The sequence below is a fragment of the Streptopelia decaocto genome (assembly GCF_964273445.1).
Source record: "Streptopelia decaocto genome assembly, chromosome: 6".
In the NCBI taxonomy this organism is placed as follows: Eukaryota; Metazoa; Chordata; class Aves; order Columbiformes; family Columbidae; genus Streptopelia; species Streptopelia decaocto.
The window spans coordinates 47,701,940-47,727,612 of record NC_138660.1 but is presented as its reverse complement, the minus strand read 5'-3'; the positions used below and the strand labels follow the sequence as shown (position 1 = coordinate 47,727,612).

At 37.9% G+C, this 25,673-nt stretch overlaps 1 protein-coding gene across 1 annotated transcript in view; it reads left to right on the top strand.

The window, feature by feature from the left end:
- Positions 1–24,562, top strand: part of LOC309441356 (uncharacterized protein) — a gene marked incomplete at both ends in the record, with an annotated part of 32,413 nt that extends 7,851 nt beyond the window's left edge. Inside the window, 26 exons of the mRNA XM_082055988.1 lie at positions 479–547; positions 1,237–1,305; positions 3,171–3,239; positions 5,293–5,361; positions 5,801–5,869; positions 5,957–6,025; positions 7,148–7,216; positions 8,439–8,510; positions 9,092–9,160; positions 9,995–10,066; positions 10,952–11,020; positions 11,420–11,488; positions 12,816–12,884; positions 13,994–14,062; positions 15,147–15,215; positions 16,593–16,661; positions 17,382–17,450; positions 18,134–18,214; positions 19,032–19,067; positions 20,090–20,126; positions 20,258–20,815; positions 21,495–21,736; positions 22,333–22,420; positions 22,510–22,599; positions 23,935–24,123; positions 24,555–24,562. Of these exons, the coding sequence (XP_081912114.1) occupies positions 479–547; positions 1,237–1,305; positions 3,171–3,239; positions 5,293–5,361; positions 5,801–5,869; positions 5,957–6,025; positions 7,148–7,216; positions 8,439–8,510; positions 9,092–9,160; positions 9,995–10,066; positions 10,952–11,020; positions 11,420–11,488; positions 12,816–12,884; positions 13,994–14,062; positions 15,147–15,215; positions 16,593–16,661; positions 17,382–17,450; positions 18,134–18,214; positions 19,032–19,067; positions 20,090–20,126; positions 20,258–20,815; positions 21,495–21,736; positions 22,333–22,420; positions 22,510–22,599; positions 23,935–24,123; positions 24,555–24,562 (2,508 nt within the window). The remainder of the gene's footprint in view (positions 1–478; positions 548–1,236; positions 1,306–3,170; positions 3,240–5,292; positions 5,362–5,800; positions 5,870–5,956; positions 6,026–7,147; positions 7,217–8,438; positions 8,511–9,091; positions 9,161–9,994; positions 10,067–10,951; positions 11,021–11,419; positions 11,489–12,815; positions 12,885–13,993; positions 14,063–15,146; positions 15,216–16,592; positions 16,662–17,381; positions 17,451–18,133; positions 18,215–19,031; positions 19,068–20,089; positions 20,127–20,257; positions 20,816–21,494; positions 21,737–22,332; positions 22,421–22,509; positions 22,600–23,934; positions 24,124–24,554) is intronic.
- Positions 24,563–25,673: the final 1,111 nt, after the last annotated feature.

Here is a 25,673-nt window from a genome sequence, read left to right as displayed (position 1 = left end):
AACTTCTGTTTTATCAAGACCTGAAGATTTGTTGGGCTTACTTCTCACACCATTGTAAATTCCAGGTATAACAATGGAGATTTCTTGATTCTGTTGTTCTGTGGTGACTTGATATCTTTATCATAGTAGTTCAATGGAAGATGCAAATATCACTGGGTATTATAGACAACTGTTTTAACTTTATTAAAGGAGACCACATTTACACTTTGCTTCTCAGAAAAACCTTACACTGAGTAATTCAGCCAAGGCTAAGGGGTTCTTCAGCTATCAAAAGGAATATGTTGTGGAGAAAAACTTGAAAAAAATTGAGGCATTGAAAGGGTGAACAGATGAAGTACTGTGTAAGACAATTACAATGGGTTGAAATTCAGGATATAAAAAAAATGAATTTCAAAATTTATTTTTTCAGTGGAGTTAAGCTGATTTCTCTAGACACCAATTTATAATCAGAATTGTTTCTTTTTTATTCTTTGTAAAGGGTGAGAGAGGTCTCCCTGGGCCACCTGGCTTTCCTGGAGAGATTGGAATAGGACTCCCAGGCCCAAAGGTACAAGCATCTCTCATCTTCTACATTGCATGTATTGTAGGATAAAACCAGAGACAGCTAAGATAATATACTTGCTGGTACATGAGAAAGTTCAAGCCCTCAAATGCTGTTTTTATGGTATTGGAAAGGTCTTTTGTATGTTGATCAAAACTGCCTAGGAAAAAAAAAAAAAGAAAAAAGAAGTAAAGAAGAACATTCTAAGCATGTACTTTAAAGAACTTTTTTACAGTAGTTGTTATGCTTGACATAACTCAATCCAAGCAGTGTATGGCTGAGTAAAAATGCATACACAGTCTTAAACAAAATTTATCCTGTGAAAAACAGGCTTGTTGGTTTGAATGACTGGCATAAGGAGAACAGAAACACTATGATACAAATACTGACTTATGGGAAAAGGACAATAACTAATGTACTAGGAATATGATGGGAATAACTAATCGTTTAGATTCAACATTGTCTTCTCTTAAATGCAGAATTGAAGCTGTCCCCTAGTTCTGTGAAACTGCACCAGTTCAGTGCCTGTTGGGCCTTGTGTGCCATATGACTCTGAGGAGACTCAGATTTTCTCTGCCATTCCTGTATTCTTCTGCATCAAGTATTTCAAGCACAGAATATCTGATGAGTTGTTATATGCTGCACACACAGAAATACCTAAATCAGGCATTTTCAAAATACATCTTTGTTTGAAGGGTGACACCGGTTTGACAGGAAGACCAGGCCCCATTGGCCCACCTGGAGTTGGTGAGCCAGGACTTCTGGTATGTCTATTTTTGATTTGGTGAGAGGGAAGCAGGACAGAAAGGAAAAAATTGTGATGCTTCCCTATTAAAAGGAATGTATGTGTGTTAAATAATACCATTTCTTTTCTTTCTTCCACTAGTTCTCACTCTCATATATACTACATTGTCTGACTTTCATTTCTCTCAATAAACTGGGAATGTTTCCAGCTCTTTAACTTTTCTAATTATCTTTGTCTCCAAAACAGATATGAAAAAATAACGCTCTATGCAAAACCACATAAATATTTATATAAATCTGTCTGCTGATAGATTCAAATCCACACGTGGTAACTTTCAAGTTTACTGCTTTTCAGTATCATTAGAACATGGACATCAGGATGGCTTTGAGGGAGAGACTCCATTTCAACCACTCTAACACTGAAACAGCCATATCTAAACTACCTTCATAAGGACATTCAGATTGCATAACTGGTCGCAGATAACAATTTGACCAGTATTACCTTTACTGGAGATAATAAGAAGGAGAAAAAAAAAAAATCTACTTTCATAATTTATAGTATGTTTGGCTTTGAAGACTTTTCCTTCTTTTCCTTCCTCTCCTTCTCCTGGTAGTTTTAAGAGTCATGGTCACTTTCTTCCAAAGTGTCAGCAACTTTTACCAAGCTATTTCCAATACAGCAGACTTAAATTCATTTCTCATCACCTGCATGAAAGACCCCTACTGAAACCATGAGTGAAATTATGTCAATTTTTGTTCACAAGTAGCTTTTCCCCATTTACAAGGAAAGATTTGTTTATTCATTTCAAAAAAGATGTTCCCATGAAAAATAAAAAGATGGTTTGGTAACTGAACTGACTGATCTCAAACCTTCTTGAAATACACTACTGGAGAGGAGTGAGTCCTTGTTCAAGAGCCCAAGGAATCGACCATTACTAACAAGGCCAGTGGTGACAGTCAGTCAAAGCAGGGCAGTGATGCTTCCTGTGTCTCTTCAATAATGGCACAGAGAAAAGAGCCACTGTTTGGAGGAAGAGGCGCCTACGATGTACATCTTTGTTAGCCACAACACCTGGACTGATATAACAAGGGATTCTGATTTTAAAATGTACACTAAAGGTATTTTTAAAATTTACTTTGAAGTATACTTGCCCCAAAAGAGTTTTCTTTTTATGGCTGAATGCAGTATAATTACCGTTACCTAAGAAACAGGCATAATTCTAAATCTCTATGCAGAAGAAGCAGAAGCATATTTAGACCCAAATCTACCAGGATTCTGTGATTGTGTGTAATTTCAAGAAATAAATCAGGGGAAAAAAAATGCAGGAAAACACTGTGAAGCAGCCTCAATATGCACAGGTGTTGGACTTGCATTTAATGAAAGGTTTTAGTTGTCTTATTTGCCCCTTGTCCTCCTACCAGATCTGGTTACAAAAAGCGAAGGACACACTGTCCTCTTTACCAATTACAGTCAAATCTCTCTACAGCTGGATCATCTTCAGTAATACTCTGCACAGTCTTTGATTTGGTCCTCCCTGTCTCTCATGATAAAAGTAATACATCGATAAGGTTTAGTAACAACTTGTAAACCAAACTAAAGTTTAGAGAGCGAAGATTTCAAAAGCATAAGGACTAGGAATTTCAGCTACATAACCTGTGATTCATGAGAAACCAGAAAGGTAAAACAGTCTGCCTTGTTACTGCTGCAGGCCAGAATGCTCATCATTTATTCACTGTGAATATCGTATTACTGTATTACTTTTAACAAGTTGTAACTATACCAACATTTAAAGACGTGCTTAAACCCAAAAATTACACGGAACATGCTGCTGTTGATTTGAGTGATTAATACATATTCTAGGCCATTTTAAACTTATGTTAACAGGGGCCTCAAGGACCACAAGGTGTTCCAGGAGAAAGAGGTCCACCAGGAGAAGGGCTTCCAGGAGCAAAGGTACAGCAGTCTAAGGGTTTTAAGATTCGAGCAGCACCATTAAATGAGTGCATGCCAAAACAAGTCCATAGCAGACAAGGGAATCTGAGAAAGTAACTTGTAAATTAATTTTAAAATTTGGCATCAATTAACCTGATATATTTTCATAGAATTCATTTGGTCCAAACATGACTTTCAGGCACAACTAGCCTTTGGGACCTTGTAAATACGATATTTAATTTACCTGATGCTTGATTTGTGGGATCTAAGCCTGGAAAGAATTCCAGCTGTAATTTAAAAACAGCCTCAAGCATCTGACTTAAAATATTATAAAAGTGATTCCTAGATGAAAAATTTATCTTGTTGCTTTTTTTCTAAATCCTTATAAGTAGAGATCTTTGCTGTCACTAAAGACAGGCTTCTGAGTTTCTTACATACCTCAGCCACTGGCTTGCGCCTTTTAGCCGAAGTCTGAATTCAGTTTGTGGGGAAAGGAAGGGAATGCTACTGATTTTCAGACAGAGTGGAAAGCAATGACGGCAGTAGTTGCACGTACATGGATGGACTCATTAGACCTTCTGTTATCTCCTTTTGCTGCCCACTGAAAACCTACTCCCAGGCTGAGCTGTCACTTCAACCTTTGGTTACAATAACAAAGTGACACAGCTTGTACATGAGCTAAATCACTAACTGAATGGTTCACTCATTTTTATGCATGCACCAAGGAAATTTTGGTTGGGAAAACAATAATAGGTTTAAATTTGACTGCTGCTAGCAACATAATCTCTTCAAACATCCAATATATATTTTATGATGAATTATATAAATTATTTAACCTCATTGTTGATGGTCTGTATTTTGCTTAGTGGATCTCATGCATGAAAACAAACAAAAATCTATTTGAAGAAAAAGCATTTAGAAATCACTCCATTGCCACTGAAATACCAATTCATGTGGGAAGAAACACTACAGCTAGTAACCTAAGTACAGGTCCAGTGCACAGTAAGAACAAGTAGAGAAGAAAGCATAATCTAAGCAAAACTACTGAGTGACTGAGATAGGCAGAATAAAATAATCAAAGTAGAATTCTGCCAGCACTATTGGAACCCTTGGTTCTATTAAAAAATGTACTACTTTTTGCTGCCAAATCTGACCTGAAGCCAAGCGTGTATCAACAGAGTCTCTACATATCTCTAATCCTATTTATGGCTGCCAAGCATGTCAGCTCTCTGCTTTTAAACACATTTTAAACAGTTGATCTGTTAATCTAAAGCAAATTTTACAGTTGCTTTCTTCAGACATTTTTACTAGCTCACAGTTCAACAAAAAGGAAAATGAAGGCAGGTGTTCTAAAGCATCAGTAGTATAGAATGTTATTTTAAATAGAAATACACATATTTCAGTCAAAGTTAAAATGGTGCAATTGGTTACTAGGGAGCCTGGGGTGATTTTGTGAAAATTTACACAAACTAAGATCTGTCTCTGCATGTTTCATTAACAGAAGTAAAAGAAAGCACAATATTAGTGTCCTTATTAGTAACCTGCATTTTCCCAAGACCACTGTTTCATAAATAAACATGTAGAAAGACAATGACATTTGCAAATAAACTTTTGTAACAATACAGTTTGGCCTGGTCTTTATTCTGGCAAAATTCTTAGTGAGAGCTACATCCTCACTGCCACACTTTAATGAGATTAACCCATGAGAGCAATAAGCAGAATTCAGCTTCCAGTTAGTCACAGAACTCACCCCTGCGGACATTTAAATCAGTTGTGGTTTTGCTATTGATTTAAGAGGAAGCAGGACAGGACCTTAAGCAATCGAGGTGAGCAGAAACATAAAAATAAGCTTGTTCAGCTCTTTCATCAGCAATTTCAAGCTGCAGAGCAAGCTGATTTGAAAAGATGACCTCTCTTGGTATCCTGGAAAACAGATCCAGGAGCCACTTCCTGGTTCTTCTCATTTTGTGTTATCATACATATCTGTATGATAACAGAGTAAACAGTGTCTCTAGTTACTTCAGAGAGCACAGCTGTGTCTTTAGAGTTAACAACAAATATTTTTTTCATGTAGGGAGACCGTGGGTTTGATGGACCAAGAGGCCCTCGTGGACTTTCAGGCATCGGCATAAAAGGTGAAAAGGTGAGCAGTACATTCACCAGAGGATTAGCAAAGTGCCAATAAATCTACATAATACAGGGACTGCAGAGTTGATATTCACTACAAAAGATGTAATGAGGCAAGGAACCCACATTAGGCCCTGGACAATAAGGTATTTTGTAGAGAAATTTATGCCCAATACATTCTCTCAACCTATTTTAACATCCCTTCATATTAAAATAGGAAATGTTAAAAATAGCATCCAGTTCTGTGGGAAAGTTAATATTTACAAAAGGCAGAAGAGACTAGCAGTTTTTTGCACCTGAACCAGCAGGGAATTAATGCATATATGCAAGATTAAAGGCCAGATCCCAGCTTCACTGACTTCAAGAGGGGTTAAGTCAACATGTACTGGCATGGGAGCTGTCCCAGATTTTTTCTGTATCTTTACACAACTGAGCAATTGTACTTTGTTTGCCAGGGTGAATTCGGTCCTCCTGGTTTACCTGGGCCAGTTGGATTACCTGGAATTGGAATTCAAGGAGAGAAGGTGCGGTTTTCACTTCCCCCTCGCCCCACAGTTAAATGTGCAGTAACACAGAGTGTTTTGGTTTTAATACTTAACTAATCTTTTCAGGGCATGGAAGGCCCAAAAGGACCACCTGGCTCTAGAGGGCTACCAGGACAGGGACTACCTGGACCAAAGGTTAGGGAATTTTGTGAAGTAAAAGCTATGGTGGTGTTTTTACTTTTATGTTTCCTGACTAAGAAATGATCTGTCTCTATTCTTATGCCTGTTTAAGTGCTGAGCACCAGTCTAAGTATTGACATTGCTGCATTATTAAACTGTACAGCAGATCCTACTCCACTGAAAAGCCTTGCTAAACCAATGCCATGGCTATCTATTTAGGTTTTGGCTTGGCTCACCATAGAACCTTTTGAGGTACTACATACCAGACACTTTGTCCCATACATTTCCATAGAAAAGGTTGTCTGCCTTAAACTGGCAGTTTCATCATTATCAGGTGCAGGTGCAGTGAATCAATTCCAAAAAGTAGTTGCACTTAACACAGAAGAACACCAAAATTTCAATATCATCTTTTAACCTCACTGGACTGTTTCCATTCCAGAAAAATACATACACATCTGTACAGATTGGTTGCCTTCCTTGTTACTTCTGCTGCCTATTGTCTCGCCTGACTTTGTGTATTTACTGTATCTATCAGTTAAGAATGGACCAACGTATAATGAAGATTACCTTTGCTGAAGAAAAACTGTCTGAATAATTTAGCCTTGACTGATTTGCAAAATACAAAAATGTTAATGAAAGACATCATCCTTGAAGTGTTTGGAATGGAAATTTAAAGTGATTTTCTGAAAGAGGTGACAGATGAAGTTCTGAATGACTGAAAGCTATTACAGCGTAGTATAAAGGAACTAGGAGTATAAGTGGGTCAAGGGTCCATGCCACGTAAAGTATTTTGCAGCATCAGAGATCATCTCTAACATTTTCCATGATAATGTAGGGATATGCTTTACTACTGGTAAAAAGAAAGAGAAGGGTGAATTGTTTGTGGATGTCAGACATACTCCTGAAATATCACCTACTTTGGCAAGAAACATTCGCAGGGACATATAATTACAGATTTACAGCATTAATCACTTCCACCAACTTTTTGGTCACAGCTCAAAACATCCTGCAGACTCTCAGTCTTTGTGATCAAGGGTTTAATACATCATACTACAGACAGTATCACAGTAATCTTTCTTTAAATATAAGCAACCTAGAATATGCTTTCATATTTTTCCATGATAATTGCTACTTAAGGGTGAACAAGGCTTGCCAGGAGAGACTGGAGTGCCAGGAGAAAGAGGTATTGGAGAACCTGGTTCTAAGGTATGTTATTAATAGAGGTATTTATTTATTTATTTATTTATATTTGCGATTTGTGTTTCCTGAGTATCCTTTCTGTAGGCACTTAAAGATAGGTTCAGAAATAAAATTTACGTTCTTGGTCTTTACAATTTTTGACACAGACTTTCAATAACCTCCAGAAATGGGAACATTTTAAATAAACCAGTTCTGCAGAAAAGTTGGAAGATTTATTGTAAATGAAAATTTCCACATGCCTGGCCCATTCTCAAGTCAGTGTTGCTTACAGATCACCTCCAGCTCTCTCCAGAAAACCATCCAGAATATAAAACAGTTGCCAGAACTCACAATCTATAGCAAAACCTAAGCTATATCCAGAGCTGCTGAAAAAAAGCACTGACCAGTGGTTATTGTGCTGTCCCTTCCCTTTTCACACAGGATAGGATGTGAACAGAGCAGCAGCTACATCCTGACACCTTCGTGTGGGAAACAAGCTGTGCTACCAGACAGAAAGCACACTCGCTTAGAGGAGGGGAAGCTGTAACCAGATTATTTTAGTGCTAAAGTGACCGAGATATAATCCAGGCCCTATGGGATTAGCAGCCAGATTAACATAAAATATGGGAATAGATGAAAAAGTACTTCTGTGACAGTGGAAAGGCACGAGGCTGTCCTGGTTTTGCTCTTCCTTGTTAGGGATTTGGGGCAGTGGTTAGAAAAGGAAATAGATTGCTCAAATTCCTTCCTTAATTTCACAAAATATGGTAAGGCTGAGTGAGCCCATTAGACCACAAATGATCCCATTTCTTCTAAAACCAGTTCAGGCTCGTGAACCTTACGTAAACAGGCCAATGGCATGTCCACTTCCATTAATAGATTTGCAGTGATATTCACCAGCAAGATATCAATCATCATGTCACAGTCAGCTCTATCTGACATTTACTTCAAATGCTGCCACTTAATGAAATGATTACACTGTTTTTTAACAATGAGCTGGAGCATTACTAGCTAATAATATTAATTGCATAGATCAAATGTGAAGTTCAAACAATCAGACAATATGGTAGTTCCAGATACATGAGTGTTGTCTTTATTAAAAAAAAGGGTAAGATTTGGGTTCATATGCGTAAATGTTTGCTATAAATATATAGTTTAGTAAACCTTTAAAAGTAGATTTCCTTGATTCAGAGAAAGAATAGTACCAAGCCTGTATTTAATAGAAGGACTTACTTTTTATTGATGTCAGGGTGAGCCAGGCCCTTCAGGACTTGCAGGTCTGCCTGGTCTTCCAGGAGAAGATGGAGCCCCTGGACAAAAGGTTGGTTCATGTCGGGCTGCAGGCTACCTGCTTCCCTCCAGGCGTTCCTACTGTTCTCCCTGTGACAATACCCAAACATAGAGAGTGTTCATGTACAAGGGGAAAAGTAGCACATTTTTCAGTGAAAAAAATTATCTTTCAAACCTACTTTTTTAGGGATTTTTTTTTTTTTTTTTGTTGAGGGGGTCTTATCTTTTTTACAGTTGTTGGCTTTTTTTCAATTCACCAAATGCCCTGCAACTGAGAAGGGAGACCACTAAAATGGCTGTAAGAAACCTTTTGTAGCCTCCTGATCATGGTGTTTTCCTAGAATCAGAAACCCCATATCTTTAAGATTATATACTCAGAGTGTTCAGCCATCACAAAGGAAACAGACTGCTTCATGCATTCCACACGGAGTTTTACAATGGTTGCTTCTGAATATGAGAAGAAAATCCTGGGCCCACTGACATCAGTGGGAATTTTGCCATTAACTCTAAAAGGTCCATGATTTTAATGAGCTTATTCAAGTGAATACAGAATTGATCTTGCCCCATGCCTATGCAGTGCTCTGAAATGCTGCTTTGGTTTTTCTATTCCAGGGTGAACCAGGGTTACCCGGTCTTAGAGGTCCTGAAGGTGCTCCAGGGGTTGGAATACAAGGGGAGAAGGTGAGAATTTCTTACTAAAGGTGACCTTCAAAATTATAACGTTCCAGAAATAGGTTTGTCAAAGTGCTATCTTTTTAGTGTGTATTATAAGTAATGAAAAAATATATCTCGAGGAGTAGGCTAATGACATCTTCTAAAAGTGGTTAACTACAGAGTTTATTTTAGCCTCAGACTAAGCCAACAACTTTTTAAAATAGCAAAGTTAATAAAGGACCACTCAGCAAATCTTTCTCATAATTTTTTTTTTTAAATGACAGCACAACAGTTCAGTGGGTCACAGTTTCCAGTACCTGTGGCAGTATCTGGTCCAAGAAGTTCACAAAGAGCTAAACCCTTTGCTAGGAATACCACTTCTCTGAGCAGGAATAACTGGGCCAATCTTCTAGGTTCTGGCTCTTGTACTGGCCTTCTATACTGATTCAAAGGTGAAGTAATTCTGGTTTCTCAGATCATCATCTGTATCCTGTGAAATGAAGATGCTGGTAATTGCTGGAATTGTTGTCTAAGATGTTGGAGAAGACATACAGAGATTAAATGTCACAAGAGAAGAGAAATAAAGCTGTTTCAACTGCAAGGATGCAATCTTTAAGACTCTTCTGGTTCTTTTTTTTTTTTCACAGTATTTACTGATATGTTGGTTAATTTAATTTTGGATGACATCTATATACTTTTAACTGTACAAATCCCAAACTGGACAGTTACTGAGCAGAATTAACTGACTGACTAGTGAAGGCAATAAGAACGGCTCGTGTGCACCAGCTATGACATAGAACTTCACTATCTTTCATTGATATTTACAATTAATTTCAGCTAACACATTCTCCATTTTTGTAGGGAGATCAAGGTCAGAGAGGAATACGAGGATTAACAGGACCAACAGGAGTGCCTGGACCTGCTGGAGCTAAAGTAGGTTTATTATCACATTATGTGTGTAAAATAGCCCCCCCACCACACTCAAGCTGTTCCTAGTTTTAGAGGTAAGAAACATCTGTCTCAGAATGAACTTGCTTCTTGAAAAATAATTTAAAAAAAAAAAAAAGTTCAGCTAAGGCTTCTCTTAGCAAGACATGCCATGATCCCTACAATGTCTAGAAGCATGTTTAAAAAAACTTTGCATTCACCATATTGCTTCTCTGACAGTTTGGAAAAAGTTAAGGGACACTAATACTGGTATTTTTATGCTGAAATATTTGGGAAGATAATATAGTGTATTGCACATACATATGTGCCAGGACTTTACTTTCCCTTACACTGACTCATAGCTCATATTCTTTTACAGATTTAGAGTTTCTATTCAAATGCTCAGTACTCACTGAAAGTGAGAGAAGGGTTACTTCAGGCTTCTCTTCCAGTTTCTTATTAAGTCTTTTGCTATGTATTCACACATAAGAGGAAAAATAAAAAGAGGTAAAAATATGCTGAAAGGACTATTTAAAAAAAAATCTAGTCTCACGGGAAAATATATGTGTTTTCAGTATGCCTACGCAGCTTGGAAGGAAGCCTTGAGTACTGGATATGCTGGACCAAACCTCAAATACACTATGAAAGGGATTTCTATTAATAACGTATATTTGTCCAGTGACTGAGAAGAATCTCATTTCCCCTGAGAGATCAGAACTATGCTTGTTATCAGTCCTTAAAAGAGTTAGATTTCAATCCACATAGAATATTTGAAGTTCTAAGAGAATTGTAATGGAATACTATAAATAGTTGCATAAATGTTTTCTCTATGAGTGCTCATGCTGACTTTCAGAAAAATCCATCATTTTTGCCCTCCTTCCTCTACTGCAGGGAGAGCCTGGTGTGCCAGGACGTCTTGGAATGCCAGGCCCTCCTGGAAGAGCTGTGCCTGGACCAAAGGTAACATCCACACTCCAGCTCCGAGCGCTTATCAACACAGGGTGAAACTGTAAAGCAGGCCATGCTATTATTCATGTAAATAATTCCAGCCTTCTGAGGTAAACTAAAACAACTTCTTTCCTATGAACAGAGTTATGAATTGTATCCAGTCTAGTTATGACCGTGCTCTGGTATTAACTGTATGCCAGTTTGCCACGTGGCCTTCCTGTGTTCATTTCTTTCTTCTAGGTAGCTTTGGATATCAAAATACTTTCTTCTGCTTTTGGTGCTTAATGCTTGCAAAAAAAATAGCTATTACATTTGATATGTATATTTTTGTATAACAGAAATAAAAAAACTCAGTCTGTGATTGGTGTTTAATAAAATATGTAACTAGAGTATATATTTTCTTCATTGCAGGGTGACATTGGGTTACCTGGTCTTGCTGGACCAATTGGAGATCCAGGTTTGGGGCTTCCTGGGGCAAAGGTAGCTCATAAGTTGGTAAACTAATTTCTGATAGAACTGTAAAATACAGCAGGATTTCAGTGAAGCAACAGCAAATCGCTTAGGATAGGCAAGTGTTCCACGGTTCTTAATGTGTATATCATACAATACTAACAGAGCGTAATGATTTGCAGCGCCAGAAGACCATAGATGGTCAGTCTTCTAGACTCCATAAACCATAAGCTTTCATATGGCAGAGAAACAGGAAAAAAATGACTGTTTTTAATTGATGAGGAGTGACTCCAGAAAGAACACCTGATTTATGTGCTTACAACAGCCTATCTGTCAAGCACGGTTAATTTTTCTCAGCCAGACTCCTTTGCTTCATTCCTAATTTTGACACAGGGTAATCCACGGACTCCAAAATTATCTCGGGATATGGGCCAAACTGGCACTGTGAGAAGATGTGCCTTAAGTAGTGCAAAAAGAACAAGGACAAGTAGCTAATCTCTAAGGACTCTAATCTCACTAGTACTTTCCTAGTATTGCCTCAGAGTCACCTATATTCAACTTTTGTAAGCCATCCTTCATTCCAGGGCTGATTTTGTCTGAATACCAAGAAGTCTGGGACATAAAAACCTGTGCTTATCCAGATCCCCTCACCTTTTTTTTTTTTACTAAGTGAATTTGATAGTACTTTTGAGTATAACCCTTATCTCTTTGAGTCAATCGAACACAGGAACAGAGGCATGAGAAACATGTAACAATCTCTATCCCTTTTTGATCAGTTAGTGGTTTTCAAGATCCTTAGATTTATTTTTATCAGGAACAGATTATAACAATGGAATAATGTATGTTTTGGTACAGTCCAGTCAATTCAGAGAACTGCATGTTGTCCTATTTCTGGGAATCCAACAGGAATCAATTAACAGGGAGCAGGTCCTATGCTCAGAGTTGCCAGTCTCTCTCCCACAGCCTTGAGTCCTCAAAACTCTTTCAACTGGGTGACACTGCATGGTTTTTTTGCTATGTTCTTCACTTTTTGCTGTCATGATAAAATTATGGGGAATATGACTAAGGTCATTCCTTCTTACAGGTAGGCCACAAATGACAACAAAGCTCTTGAAAAAGTTTCAAATTAGTGGCTCAGAAGTGAAAGGTCCTGGGAATCCTCAGCACTATTAAATGTCCCAGTTTTAGTCCAGCATTAATAACCTACAGTAATAATTCACATAGTAAAATACATTAGCAGATAGACAGATAAAATCAACTTACAGGATATTTGCCAAAGAAGTTTCACTTTTGTGGAAAATTTCCTGCTAGCAATTGTCTTGGCATTAACCTCAGCTGTTTCTCCTGCCTTCCTCAGGGTGACCGAGGTCTTCCAGGACCCCCCGGACCCTTTGGGCCAAAAGGAGATGGTTATCCCGGCCCACCTGTAAGTTTATTGACAATTTTTTTTAATGTGAATTGAAAACAGGCACTACACCAAAGTGATTAGCTTCCACGGCTGACATTCCATCAAAGATTTGCTGGTCTAAAAGCCTAAAAAGTCTCCTCAACTGTGGAAATGCATTTTAGCACAAAAGGAAAAAGAAATCTCCCTCTCCAATAGTCAAAGACCTTCAATGTCCCCAACTTCTGCAATGACACAACATAACATATTCCAAGTGGGTCTTTTTTTTTTTCCTTTAATATCACTGATGCTTCAATCAATTTTTTCAGTATCTTGATCCAAGATACTGTCTTCCACCCAACCATACAAAATTTATTCCCTGACAGGAGAATATAGCCAGCTAAGAAGCTGTGTCCATATACATGGGTGTGAACTCAAGGCAACACTGCTTTCCAGAACCACTAAAAAAGCTGCTTCTGTCCAAAGAGCCAGGAGAGCAGACAGCCCTCAGTTGTGTTCTGTTGAAGGTGTGGCAAAGAACTGGTTGATCTACTTTACAGCCTTTTACTGATGTTTCTACTGGCAGATGTGACTGATCCCTGCAAAAGGGATACAAGGAGAAAAGGCTCCCTCCTCTGCCATTCTTGCAGATGTGTGCAGCTCTGCAGTCTGTGCCACCAGCCCTGGCGGCTGCACACCTGTGCATTTAGGAAATCCCAGGACAATTGCTGGCCAGAGGCATGGGGTTTGGTGACACACTAGCATTTATCTGTGCTAAAGACAACTATAAACATGCAAGCAATTGCCACACTGAGGCACAAAAATTAATGAATGTATGTCAAAATGGAAACTGGAATTTCATTTATAACACTTCCTGATATTCTTGTGCAATCCAATGCAGAACTGCTTCTGCACCTGCCTCTCTGGATCAGAACTTCAAACACATGCAAGCCTCCTGCATGACTTGCAATGCATGTGCAAATGCCACTGACACCACTTCAGGTTTATCAGAGTAGAATTTAATCAATTTTAGACCACAGTGATCCCACCGAGAGATATATTCAAGATACTACCATATCAATGTTAACAAAAGCATGCGGTCAATATAGCTGTAAATTAACTTAATATTGTGTCTGCGCATGTAATTTCAGGGCTTGCCAGGCCTTCCTGGGATTCCTGGTGAACAAGGCCCAGATGGAGTTGGACTACCAGGACCTAAGGTACAGACCTTAACTCCTAGGAAAGTTAATGCATGTCTGTAGTCTACTTCATGCAGATATAATCCCTATCCATAGGTCACCTTTCAAATCCAGCTCTAATTTACTTGCCAGTATATAAAAGGTAGACCCCACAGAAGATCTTGAAGCTTCACTTCAGAACTCATCTGGATGCTGACTGCAGGATTACTGGAATTATAAAGGCAATTGAAGGCTTGACCACAGCTACTTAAATATGCTTAATGTCTCTTAAAAGGATGTACATATTTTTTCCACTCATTTCAAAGCCTCAGCTGTCTGAAGGCACTGAAAGGAAAAATAAGCTAGAACAGTGCCAATGTGAACATACATTATGACTGGCTGAGGGAGCTGGGTCTCTTTAGTTTGGAAAAGAGGAGACTGAGGGGTGACCTCATTAATGTTTATAAATATATAAAGGATGAGTGTCACGAGGATGGAGCCAGGCTCTTCTCAGTGACAAGCAATGGTAGGACAAGGGGTAATGGGTTCAAACTGGAACACAAGAGGTTCCACTTAAATTTGAGAAGAAACTTGTTCTCAGTAAGAGTATCAGAACACTGGAACAGGCTGCCCAGGGAGGTTGTGGAGTCTCCTACTGGAGACATTCAAAACCCACCTGGACACATTCCTGCGTAGCCTCATCTAGGTGTTCTTGCTCCTGCAGGGGGATTGGACTAGATGATCTTTTGAGGTCCCTTCCAATCCCTAACATTCTGTGATTCTGTGATTCAGCTGCCAGGCAGCAAGCAAAAATTTTTTTGTTTTTGTTTTTGTTTTTGTTGAGGGGACCTGGAGTTCATTATATGATTCAGAATAATTCCTGTGTAACTATTGCATAGTTGACTGTTCATGTCTTGAATATGTTTAGACTACCAGCCACTGTTTATCCCCAATAACTTTCTTGTCCTGCCTGCAGTATTCGTGGGTTAGCATTGTTTAGACTTGCATCATGCTGTTCAATCATCCTCCTCTCTTTGTCCCATTTGAGTACAACAGATGCTGAGAATTCTAAAGATAAATTGAACTTTGGTATTCACTACTTATTTTTTAAAGTATTGATTTTCAGGGTGATCCTGGTAGTAGAGGACCAATTGGTCTCCCAGGTCCCCCAGGAGAAGGCCTGCCAGGACCAAAAGTAAGCCATTTAAACAGTTATGTCTCCCACTGTCTATTTTTTTTAAAAAAGGAGAAAAAAAAAAAAAATAATGCAAAAATGTGTGATCATACATACACATCTGCATGTTTTCTCCCTTCACTCTTCACTAGAAACAACTAAGCCAACAAATAAGGTAACTAGGAAATACAGAGTCTTTATTTTGTGGAAAACCAGAAATGTTTCTGGTGACTAGTCATAAACCATGGCCTTCTGCCTATTGCATACAATAAATTATAAAGTGATAATCTTGCAACGAAGATCAGTGACAAAATATTAGCTCCTGCAGACGTTAGCTGCAATTGAGTAGCAAAAATTTCTTCTAGCACTGGTCAGAATTAATGGCGTGGCAAGCACTGACTATGTCTTGCCTATACCACTGTTAGAGCCACAGGCATACTGTTGCGTTCTGCTGGAATTAATTTGTCTTTTTTACTGTAACAAGTAAATTAATAATAATCTAATGACCAATATGATGACCCATCCCTGCAAAAAGGATTATTTGTGTAATTACAATATACACCACAGCAAAGGCCTGGAAATAATTCTAACGATAAAAAGCAATTTTCACTATTAAACCTCCCAAATTGGAAACTCTACAGCTCAGCTTTAGAAGTCTATTAATACAAAAGAACTTTCTTAGAATGTAAATGTAAACAAACTGAGCAGGGTCAAACGCAAAGATTTTGCAACATAATAATATATTACCTTCATAATGTGTCTTACTGGTCCTAGAGATTCAGTTAATGTTGGCATGAAGTCTTGATCCAGAGCTGAGCAGGGTGAAAGCCTTCCCCAGCCAGCACTGATCCCAAGGGCTGGTGTGTGCAGAGGATCCTTACAAATGAGGAAATTGAGAATATTATACTATGTGGGTTTTGATTGCTTCCTATGAATAACATGTGGAACTGAAACATTTTCTCTAGAGTTCTTTTAAAAACTAGCTGATGAACTAGCAACAAGTGTTTAATTGCAAAGCCACATTAGTATGTCTATAGGCCTTACTGTGTAAGCTTAATGGTGATGAAAGGTAACATAGCAATAATAATCATGTCTTAAATCTTAGTTCAGTTCCCAATGTCCCACCAAAACAATCCATCTTTCAATGCAATGTATATCTCTATCAGCAAGGTGATTCAGGTTCAATAAGCATTAAGCCGAGTGACTCCTTTGAACTGGATTTAAATAATCTCATAAAAGATAGAAAGACTCTTTGTCAGCTAGAGCAATCTTATCCTCACTACTTATAAAAAGACATTGATTTGGTAGATGCAGGACAGAAAATTATATGGTGGTACAACAATTTATTGTGTATTTTTATCATGAATATTGTATTTAACTTATGCAGTTTCTCTCTAGGGAATCATGGGACGCCCAGGGCTCCCTGGCTCTGCGGGACCTCCTGGTGAAGGTATTCAAGGAATTAAGGTAAAAAGACTCAGTGTCTTCAATATTTAACCTGTGTTGAGTAGTCAATTTGACCATCACAGTGTTAAGGAATTAAGAAACAGATTTCACATTGTTTCTTATAAGAGGAGAGCCTCAGGCTAGAAAATGGGAACAATAACATGAGCACCTACAAAGCATGTTCTGTCTCTTTTGCTGTAAATAGCAAGCCCAAAGGTGTGTATATTGAGGGAGGAGGAAGCAAGGGCATCTTTTATCAGTGAAAGACAGCTTTACTAAATTAAAAATACCATTCTCTCTTACCCAATTCTCACACCCACAGAGAGTCTGAGTAGTTACATAACTACCGCATATGGTAGAGAAAGAGTCTCCACCCTGAATCTAAGGATAATATTCATTTTTTCCCTGTAACATGCACTTTTACCCAAAGCATAGATTAGGTGAGACAGACACAAAAGAAAGAAATAGCAAAGAAGGAATGAGAAGGAAGAAGATGGGGTGGAAAGAGAGATCAGGAGAATTAGAACCAATAATGATAATGTGTTTATTTTGATATTATATATTTTTAGAGTATTTTTAGACATACTGACGAAGTATTTGAGAAATACAAGCTAGCTACTACATTACTTGAAGTGCCTCAAGATACTTGTTAAAATGCAGTTTGAAACACTTTGAACATTTAAAATTAATGCACGATGAATGATTACAAAGGGTTAATATCACTACCCGGATTATCATTAGGGGGAACAAGGAATTCAAGGAATGCCAGGACCACGAGGCCCCCCTGGAGAAGGACTTTTGGGACAGAAGGTATGATATCTAAACCAGAGAAAATGTTTCAGACCAAAGCCAAAATACTGAAAATGCTCATTACAGTCAGCTCGCATTGGGGGCATGTGAATTCTGTGATAGATATTAGATTTAATATCATGGCCTTTCTTTTACCCACCCATCATGCAAAATTTAGGCACTACAGGAATGTGTGTTTTAATCAGTTTTTGGATGCGATCACATCAGCTCAGAAAGACTGTACAAAGTCCCACAGCCTATTAATAATCAAACCAGGAGGCACTAATTCCTCTGTTTGTGATTCCAAACACCTTTCCTGGGCAAAAAGTTTTCTCAGAGTGATATTTCCATTATTCATTCCACCTATGTCTTTGCCTTTCTTCTCAATTTCCCTACTGTTATCTTATTTTTCTCAGACACAGATGGTAATTTCCATCATGAAATATCCCATGAAACTCCTCTGTCTGCATGTATTTGTTTGAGATGGTTCACTGTTTAAACTGCTTCAGCTATTTTTTCCCAAAAATTGCTTAGCCAATACTACAAGTTATGCATGAAATTCACAAATACCAATTTATTTAAATTATCTTTAATGTACAATTCTAATTCATGTCAGAAGCTGAAGGTGAATTTGATGAAGGCAGCTAGAGAGAAATGTGAAGTGTAATAGAAACTGACACTTTGCTTACCGACGTGGTTTTAAGGGAGATCGAGGAGCTACAGGTGAAAAGGGGAAAAAAGGAGAAAAAGGTGATGTGGGTGACCCTGGTTCATCTGGAGAACCTGTGAGTAACTCAGGTTTATCACATCTGTTTTCTGAAGCTGCTTAATGAAAAAGCTAGGTTGTGTGTTGTTCTTGCTATTTAACTACACATAATCTGAATTACTTAAGAAACTGAAACTATGAAAACATTTAAAAGCATAAAGAAGACATTTCCATGCTGAATATCCCACTTCCAAAACACAGATATGGGTTCTTTCTTAAGGCAGTGAAATAAAATTGTCACGTTCTGAGACAAAACTATGCAATTCTATCCTATGGCTACCAAGTAACTGTAGCTCAGACTTTCCCTCCAAGCTGGCCAACAGATGGAGGCAATGGTAACTTCTGCTGCTGGGCAGCTCCCCAGAAGCTGGAAAGCAAAATACGATACCCTTCTATGCTGATATTTGCATGCTAATAAGTAGGCATACATAAATACCACTGCTGTTCCTGCCCTGACGCTGTCTCTGTTAGACCCACACACGATGAAGAAGAATTCTGATCATTCCAGGGTGTCAGGCAGGTGTAGTCTCTTAAGAAAGGAAACAAACACAACATGGTAGACAGGAGAGCTTTGCACACAATCTCCCTTTCTAATGTAAACTGACAACCAGTGATCCAGTGGGAGACTCGAGGTCATCCAACTCCCATAAAAAACTCATCACATTAGGAGGTTGTAGATACTGTATGCACAAAGTAATATCACATGAATGCTACTTTTTCTAGCCAAAGTTCTTATTGGCCAAGTATTATTCTAATAATGGTATTGATGAAATCATGTTCTGAATTACAATGTTATTAACTAATTGCAGTAGCCTAATTAACTATCACTGTTACAGGGCAAAACTGGACCAAAGGGAGAGCAAGGCCTAACAGTAAGCAAATTCCATTATTTAAATCACATTAATGCAAGATATAAACAAAATGAAATATACTATCAAATGTATCTTATGTTAGTTATTTTGGAAAGAGCTTTCTGACTAGAAGTGGTCTCAGTAATAATAAAGAAACCACGCAAAGGTTTCTGACTTTTTCTCCTCTACTTTGTGCTGAAATAGAGTCTAAAGAGCAAAGATCTTCAAACCTGTTACAGTATATCATGCTACAGACTTAATTATACTTCTGCTAAGTCTGAGCTGCACCAGACCCAAATACATTAAACATGTCAGTGAGATATAAATACTCCTGAGGTTTATGGTGGAAGCTGAGCAGCAGTAGCAAAAAGATGTATTTGAAAGACTAACTCAGTGCCAAATGAATCCTGTCATACACTTAAAAAAAAAAAAAAAGTTTGCTCTAGTAATGCAAAAACATTTGTTTGCATGTCATGAAGCTATAACTTCTCTGATCAGACAGCTCTAAAGGCAGCAGCTCTTTTTTTGGCACTGAAAGCCGGGTAACACAGTGGGCCAGGCACACTCGAGTTCACCAGTTCCAGTTCCATTCTGTGTTGTCACACTGTCATACGCCAGTTCACTACAAGCAATACACTTCCTGCAGCTGGGTCTATTTTTCCACTCCCAATAGATATAGAAAGGGTATCCATATTATTCAGGTGCTAAAATATGAATGAATTTTGACTTTTAAAGTTTTAATAAGAACCAAATAATCACAAAACATTATTTACATTACAGTAGTTAATTGTTTTAGATAGAGGTGTCATTGTGTTGGCAAGTTAATGGTTCTTATATGCCATATAAGTTTATTGTAAAATGTGGGATTCATTCCAAGCTTGGAAGGTCAGGTTTGAAAGTTAAGCAGTAAGATTTTTTGTATGTCCCTGTAGGACACATCTATTCCTTATAAACAAAATCTTTGGTGGTATCAATATTATACCTCATCTGAAAGAGGCAAATGGTAAAATGGTTTTATATATTTACTTTCTTTTCATATCCAGAGAGAAGATATAATTAAATTAATTAAAGAGATATGTGGTAAGTACTCAGGAAACCGTTATTATTCAGACTCTTCCTTCATTACGTTTACATTCTTCTCCTTTCCAAAAGGATACCAAGTAAAATCATTGTGATTTCTTTTTTTTTTTTTTTTAATTTTTCCTTTGCAGGTTGCGGTATTAAATGTAAGGAAATTCCTATGGAGCTTGTATTTGTGATCGACAGCTCTGAGAGCGTGGGACCAGAAAATTTTGAGATTATCAAAGACTTTGTAACTGCTTTAGTAGACAGAGTAACTGTAGGCAGAAATGCTACCAGAATTAGCCTTGTGTTATACAGTTTAGAAGTTCAGCTAGAATTTGGTCTCAACAAGTACACCACTCGACAGGATGTTAAACAAGCAATTAGAAAAATGCAATACATGGGAGAAGGCACTTACACAGGAACTGCTATCCGTAAAGCAACCCAGGAAGGATTTTTCGGTGCTCGAACAGGAGTGCGAAAAGTAGCTATTGTGCTAACAGATGGCCAAGCAGACAAGAGAGAAGCTGTAAAACTAGATATTGCTGTTCGAGAGGCTCATGCAGCAAACATCGAAATGTATGCAATAGGAATTGTAAATACTTCAGATCCAACACACGTTGAGTTTGTGCGTGAACTTAACCTGATTGCTTCAGATCCAGACAGAGAACACATGTACCTCATTGATGACTTTAATACCCTTCCAGGTGCGTTCATTGCAGTTTTATTCTGAATTTTATCTGATGCTTCTCAGAACCGGGAGGTGGGGGCAGGGGAAGCATTGTCTTTGTGGACATGTGTTTTGATGTTGATGAGGATTTAGTTACACAATGCAAAGTAATAGGAACCTAAAGATACAGATTCCCGTATTTTAAGGACTCATGTTTTAAGGCAATGATTCATCACACCAATAAGAGATGTCACCTACAGTGCAGGAAAAGAGTTGCTCAAACCAGCTTTCTAAGCTGAGCAAATGCTAATGCACCATGAATCTGCTGGACTGGAAACCAGAATCTAACCCACTGGGGTAAATTCTACTTATCCGCTTCCATTGGGATATAACCCATTTTCATTTGGTTATTCCCAACTACAAGGTAAGCAGTTATTTTCCCACTACCAACTAATAGTTGTTACTAAGCCCAGATAAACACCTTTAGGTGAGTTAATTATATTTTGTACCACATAGAGGACTTACGGGCTGGCAAATTTATGACAAATAAAAGCCATAGCCCAGAGAGCCTGAAATAATCTTATTAGATGCATATAAATAATCCAGAAGAGTACTGGATTACATGTGTACTATTTCTGTGTATTAATAATCCAAATTCAAAAAATAGATTGAATTTCTCAGTATGATGAGGCTTTTTACTTTTTTTTTTTAAACAGCTCTGGAGTCCAAATTAGTCAACCAATTTTGTGAAGATGAACATGGTACCTTAATATACAACCGTAATGGAAATGGTGCAAGCATAGGAGGACCATCTTTGCATTCAGTATCTTCAAGTTCTTTACATTACATACTTCAGAACAACCAGGTTAATAGACAGTCACTTTCAGCACAGACACCTGGAGTATCTACAGTAGAAAGTCCTCTGAGCCTTGGTGATCTTCCTCAACCATTAGTTCCGGTATGAAAATGCAGCAGGCTTTAACGAGCAAAAGTTTTAGATACATTTCCTGTTTTGCTGTCTGATGTAACATGTAACATTCCCCCTACTTTTCTACAGAACAGGTACTGTAATAGCTCCTTTAACTTGACATGCTTGGCAGTGGTTGTTCCAAGTAAGAGTTCTGATGTTGCATGCAGGCAGCTATCTATTGGCTATAATGTATTCCTGATACTGTTACAAGGATTATTAGTCCTGTGTTTAATACAGTAATATTTGTGCCACAGCGTGAAACCTAATGTTATTAAAATGCAATTACACTGTAATAATTAAGCCTAAGAATAGTAATTAAACTCAACTGTTGTCTATAATTCTAATTTTATAAAAAGAAATCTGTAAAGGTGAACTACAAAAAAAAAAAAAAAAAAAAAATCCTAGGTTTAGGATTGACAACCCTCCTGGTAAACCAGGTGAGGTTTAAGTCCTGATTCTTAACACTGAAGTCAAGGTAAATGGGAACGAAAAACATTAGAAAACCTCTACGTGATGAAGGGCTTGTTCATTTTGAGACTCTTCACAATATCTGAAAAGCAAAGAAAATCAAATGCTTATTTCAGACTAAAGTACCTCCTGTGGTAGTATATGAAGACTATGAAGAGGAACAAGAAGAGGAACAGTCACCCTTGCTAACAGTGGACACTAGAGGTATTTATATCTTCATTCATTTCTTCATCCTCTAGTTATTTTTGGCTGATCAAAAATCAATGTCTCATTCTGTTTCTTTTCACCTGCAGCTGTGGTATCATTATTGCCATCCAAACCATCATCATCAGATAAAGCGATGACATCATCTCTTTCAACTGCAGGGCTCACACCAAGGCCAGGTTATAGATCACAACCAGTTTTTCATTTTGTTCCCTCTTATCCTGATACTGACTTTTCATAAGGCTTTAAATCAGAGTAATTTTGTTCCACACTCTGAAGATTTTGTGAGATCATGCTGTGGAAGATAACCCATTTCAGGATTTTATAACAGATCCAGTTGCAGTTCTTGTCCAGCCTGTTCATCAGTACTTATTTTTCCAAACACCAAATCCTACTGTTCCACTTACAGCAGAAGCAATGTCAGCTATAACCTGAGAGGTCATAAATGGCATCAAAAAGAGAACGAAGTGCTTGCTGAGGTGGGCCAGTGAGCAGCCAGGATGGGTCAGTCCATGGAGATGGAAGGCTTCATTAAAGACAGAGAAGATACATAATGAGTTCAGAACTGGACAGAAAAAATATATTTCTCCTTCAGAGGAGAGTGGAAAAAGCAGTGTTTAGTCATTTGAAGGAAAGTATAGTAATTAGCTCACTGCTCAAAGGACTAACTATTTTCATATGAAATGTCTAGATGTATTATCTTCATCATTTGGGGGATTCACCCTTTAAGTTCCAGTAACAGTGTATTATGATGGGAGAAACAGAAGAGAGCAACAGAAACATGTTCTTGTGTTTCCTGGAACATGGGCATGACTATTATTCTGACAGAATTTTGATGTCACAGCATTGAACTTGAAGGAAAAGTATCTTCTATCTCATGGTATTATTAAACTGAGTACGACTAGGTCAGTATGTCACACTCCTCTAATGCATATCTGTATGAATCATTAGATCAACAAGCTTTACATTCAAGCGTAACTAGTGTGTACATAATTAAGCAGCACAAACAACTTAGAAAAGAGTGAAGTTTTATATTAGTCTCACTATTCTAAGGTCTCTTCCCCCACACAGCAAAAAGAACTAATGTACTAAAGCAAAGTACTACAAAAGGATGATGGTCATACTTCTGGTTTGAAAACAGCAGATGCAACAAACTTATAGCTCTTTGGCTCATAGTTTTGGGTTGCTCACAAGACTGGTTGCTGATAATTAAATTTCAAAAATTATATTTCAAAATTATCAGATTCATATTGTTTGCTCTTCTTGTATGTGGAGCCATAATACTATTATTTCTGGAGTTAGTAGAACCATGCCAGTAAAGGAACAGTTTATTTGACCTACTAAGGTGAACTTTCAACTTAACTTCAATGCTACCATCTTTAGAAGTGAATCTTAAACTGCTGTGTAACATTAGCAGAAAAAAAAAAAAGGGGGGGGTTAAAAGGTAAAATCTATGCAATACAACTGACTTTTTAAAATGGAATTGTTTCTATTCCTTTTTTCCTTTATTTTAGAAAGTATCCTGGACCTCCGATGCAAGTTAAGGCTGGATCAAGGGCCATGCCGTGTCTATGTCATAAAATGGTATTATGATAAACAGGCCAATGCTTGTGCTCAGTTTTGGTATGGTGGCTGCGATGGAAATGCAAACCGCTTTGAGAGTGAAGAGGAATGTAGAGAGGCTTGTGTATTTTCTTCTGGAGGTAGGAATTTATCTCTACATTAACAAGGAGCAAGTTGAAGCTATTGATTGTTTAGTTTCGTTATCAAGTATCCAACATAGTATGTAAAACCGAACCCACTAATTTAAAGAATGTTAACATATGCTTATTAATTTAAAAAGTCTACCTGTGCAAGGTTACCTTAATTATTTTTGCATATATTGTATTATGTAGTCCTTATGTAACAAAACAGCAATTTTTCAGCAGTATCAAGAGTACAAAATTTTCTTTTTACTACGATATATTAAGACCAAAATGGCATTTGCCATAGTAATTGCCCTTCTTTCACCTAGATCTTCAAATACTACCATTATACAATCACTAAGTGTACCTGATTTTAGATTATATATGTGGCTTTGGAAAGCAATCTTTTGGTCATGAAAACTATGTAATTTCTTTTCTTTCTGTTACAGAAATGTAATATTTGGCATGGATTCTGCAAGGAAGACTTCACCTTTTTTAAGTGAAAGTGTTCCCACCGATCTTATTTTAATATTTCAAGCAAAAAAATATTTATTTCCAAATTACATGCAGAATACTACTCAGGGGTTACAAGATAAATATAGCAAATTGTGGCCTACATGCTCTCCAGGTCACAAGACAGGGAGGTGGCTCAGCTACCCACCTTTCCGAACCACATCACAGTTACATTTAGTCGTTTTTTCTGTAAACTTTCCTCCATTGCCATTACCTAGCAAGATACATGACAAAGACAATTTAAACACATTCACAGATTTATATGAGTGACTAAACTAATGGCTGGCATCACTAAATTACACTAGTTCTTGTCTAAAGTGGTTCCTGACACGTGTTTCTCTTCTGGAAGCCAAGTCTAATTTTTAAATGTATTTTAGTAATCTGTTCCTTAAAAAAACATTTAAAACTTATATTCAAAACACTGAATGCAGCATAGAGTTTATTCTTTATTGCCCATCACTGCCATATTGCTTTGTACATTTATGTCTGCCTGTATATGATGTATTTCCTATTACTTGACTTACATACTTAAAAGCTTGTTTCTAGTAAAACATTTCTGGTTTTACTGCCAGGGCAGAGAATGTATAATGGTACCTTTACAGGACTGAAAACTTACCTCACAGGTAAATGACATGGTTAAATGTGCACCTGATGACCACTGGATTTCTCCACGGCCCTTAACAAGACCCAACATATCAGATTTAGGCACTTCTGAATATGAAAATCCAGGATCATTTTTAGTTTTTTGCTTGTTTTCCTGAACATATGGTAGCATATCAACAAAAAAAGGAATTTGGCGTCAAGCCAAATACATGGCGCCCCTCATACTTGCAGAGCCGCTGCCGCGCTCCTGCCGGGGGGGCGGCAGAGGGCCCGGCCCAGCGGCGCCGCAGGGAGCGGGGGTGGGAGGGGTGCGCAGGGAGAGGCCGCGTCAATGAGGTTTTTCACTCCGAGTTTACATCGAGTGCCAGGTGGTCCTGACGGGCTCCTCACCCGTTCAGGGACCAGCTCCAGGGAAGAACTGTCAAAGGACAAGCGTCTTCCGATGCTTCGTA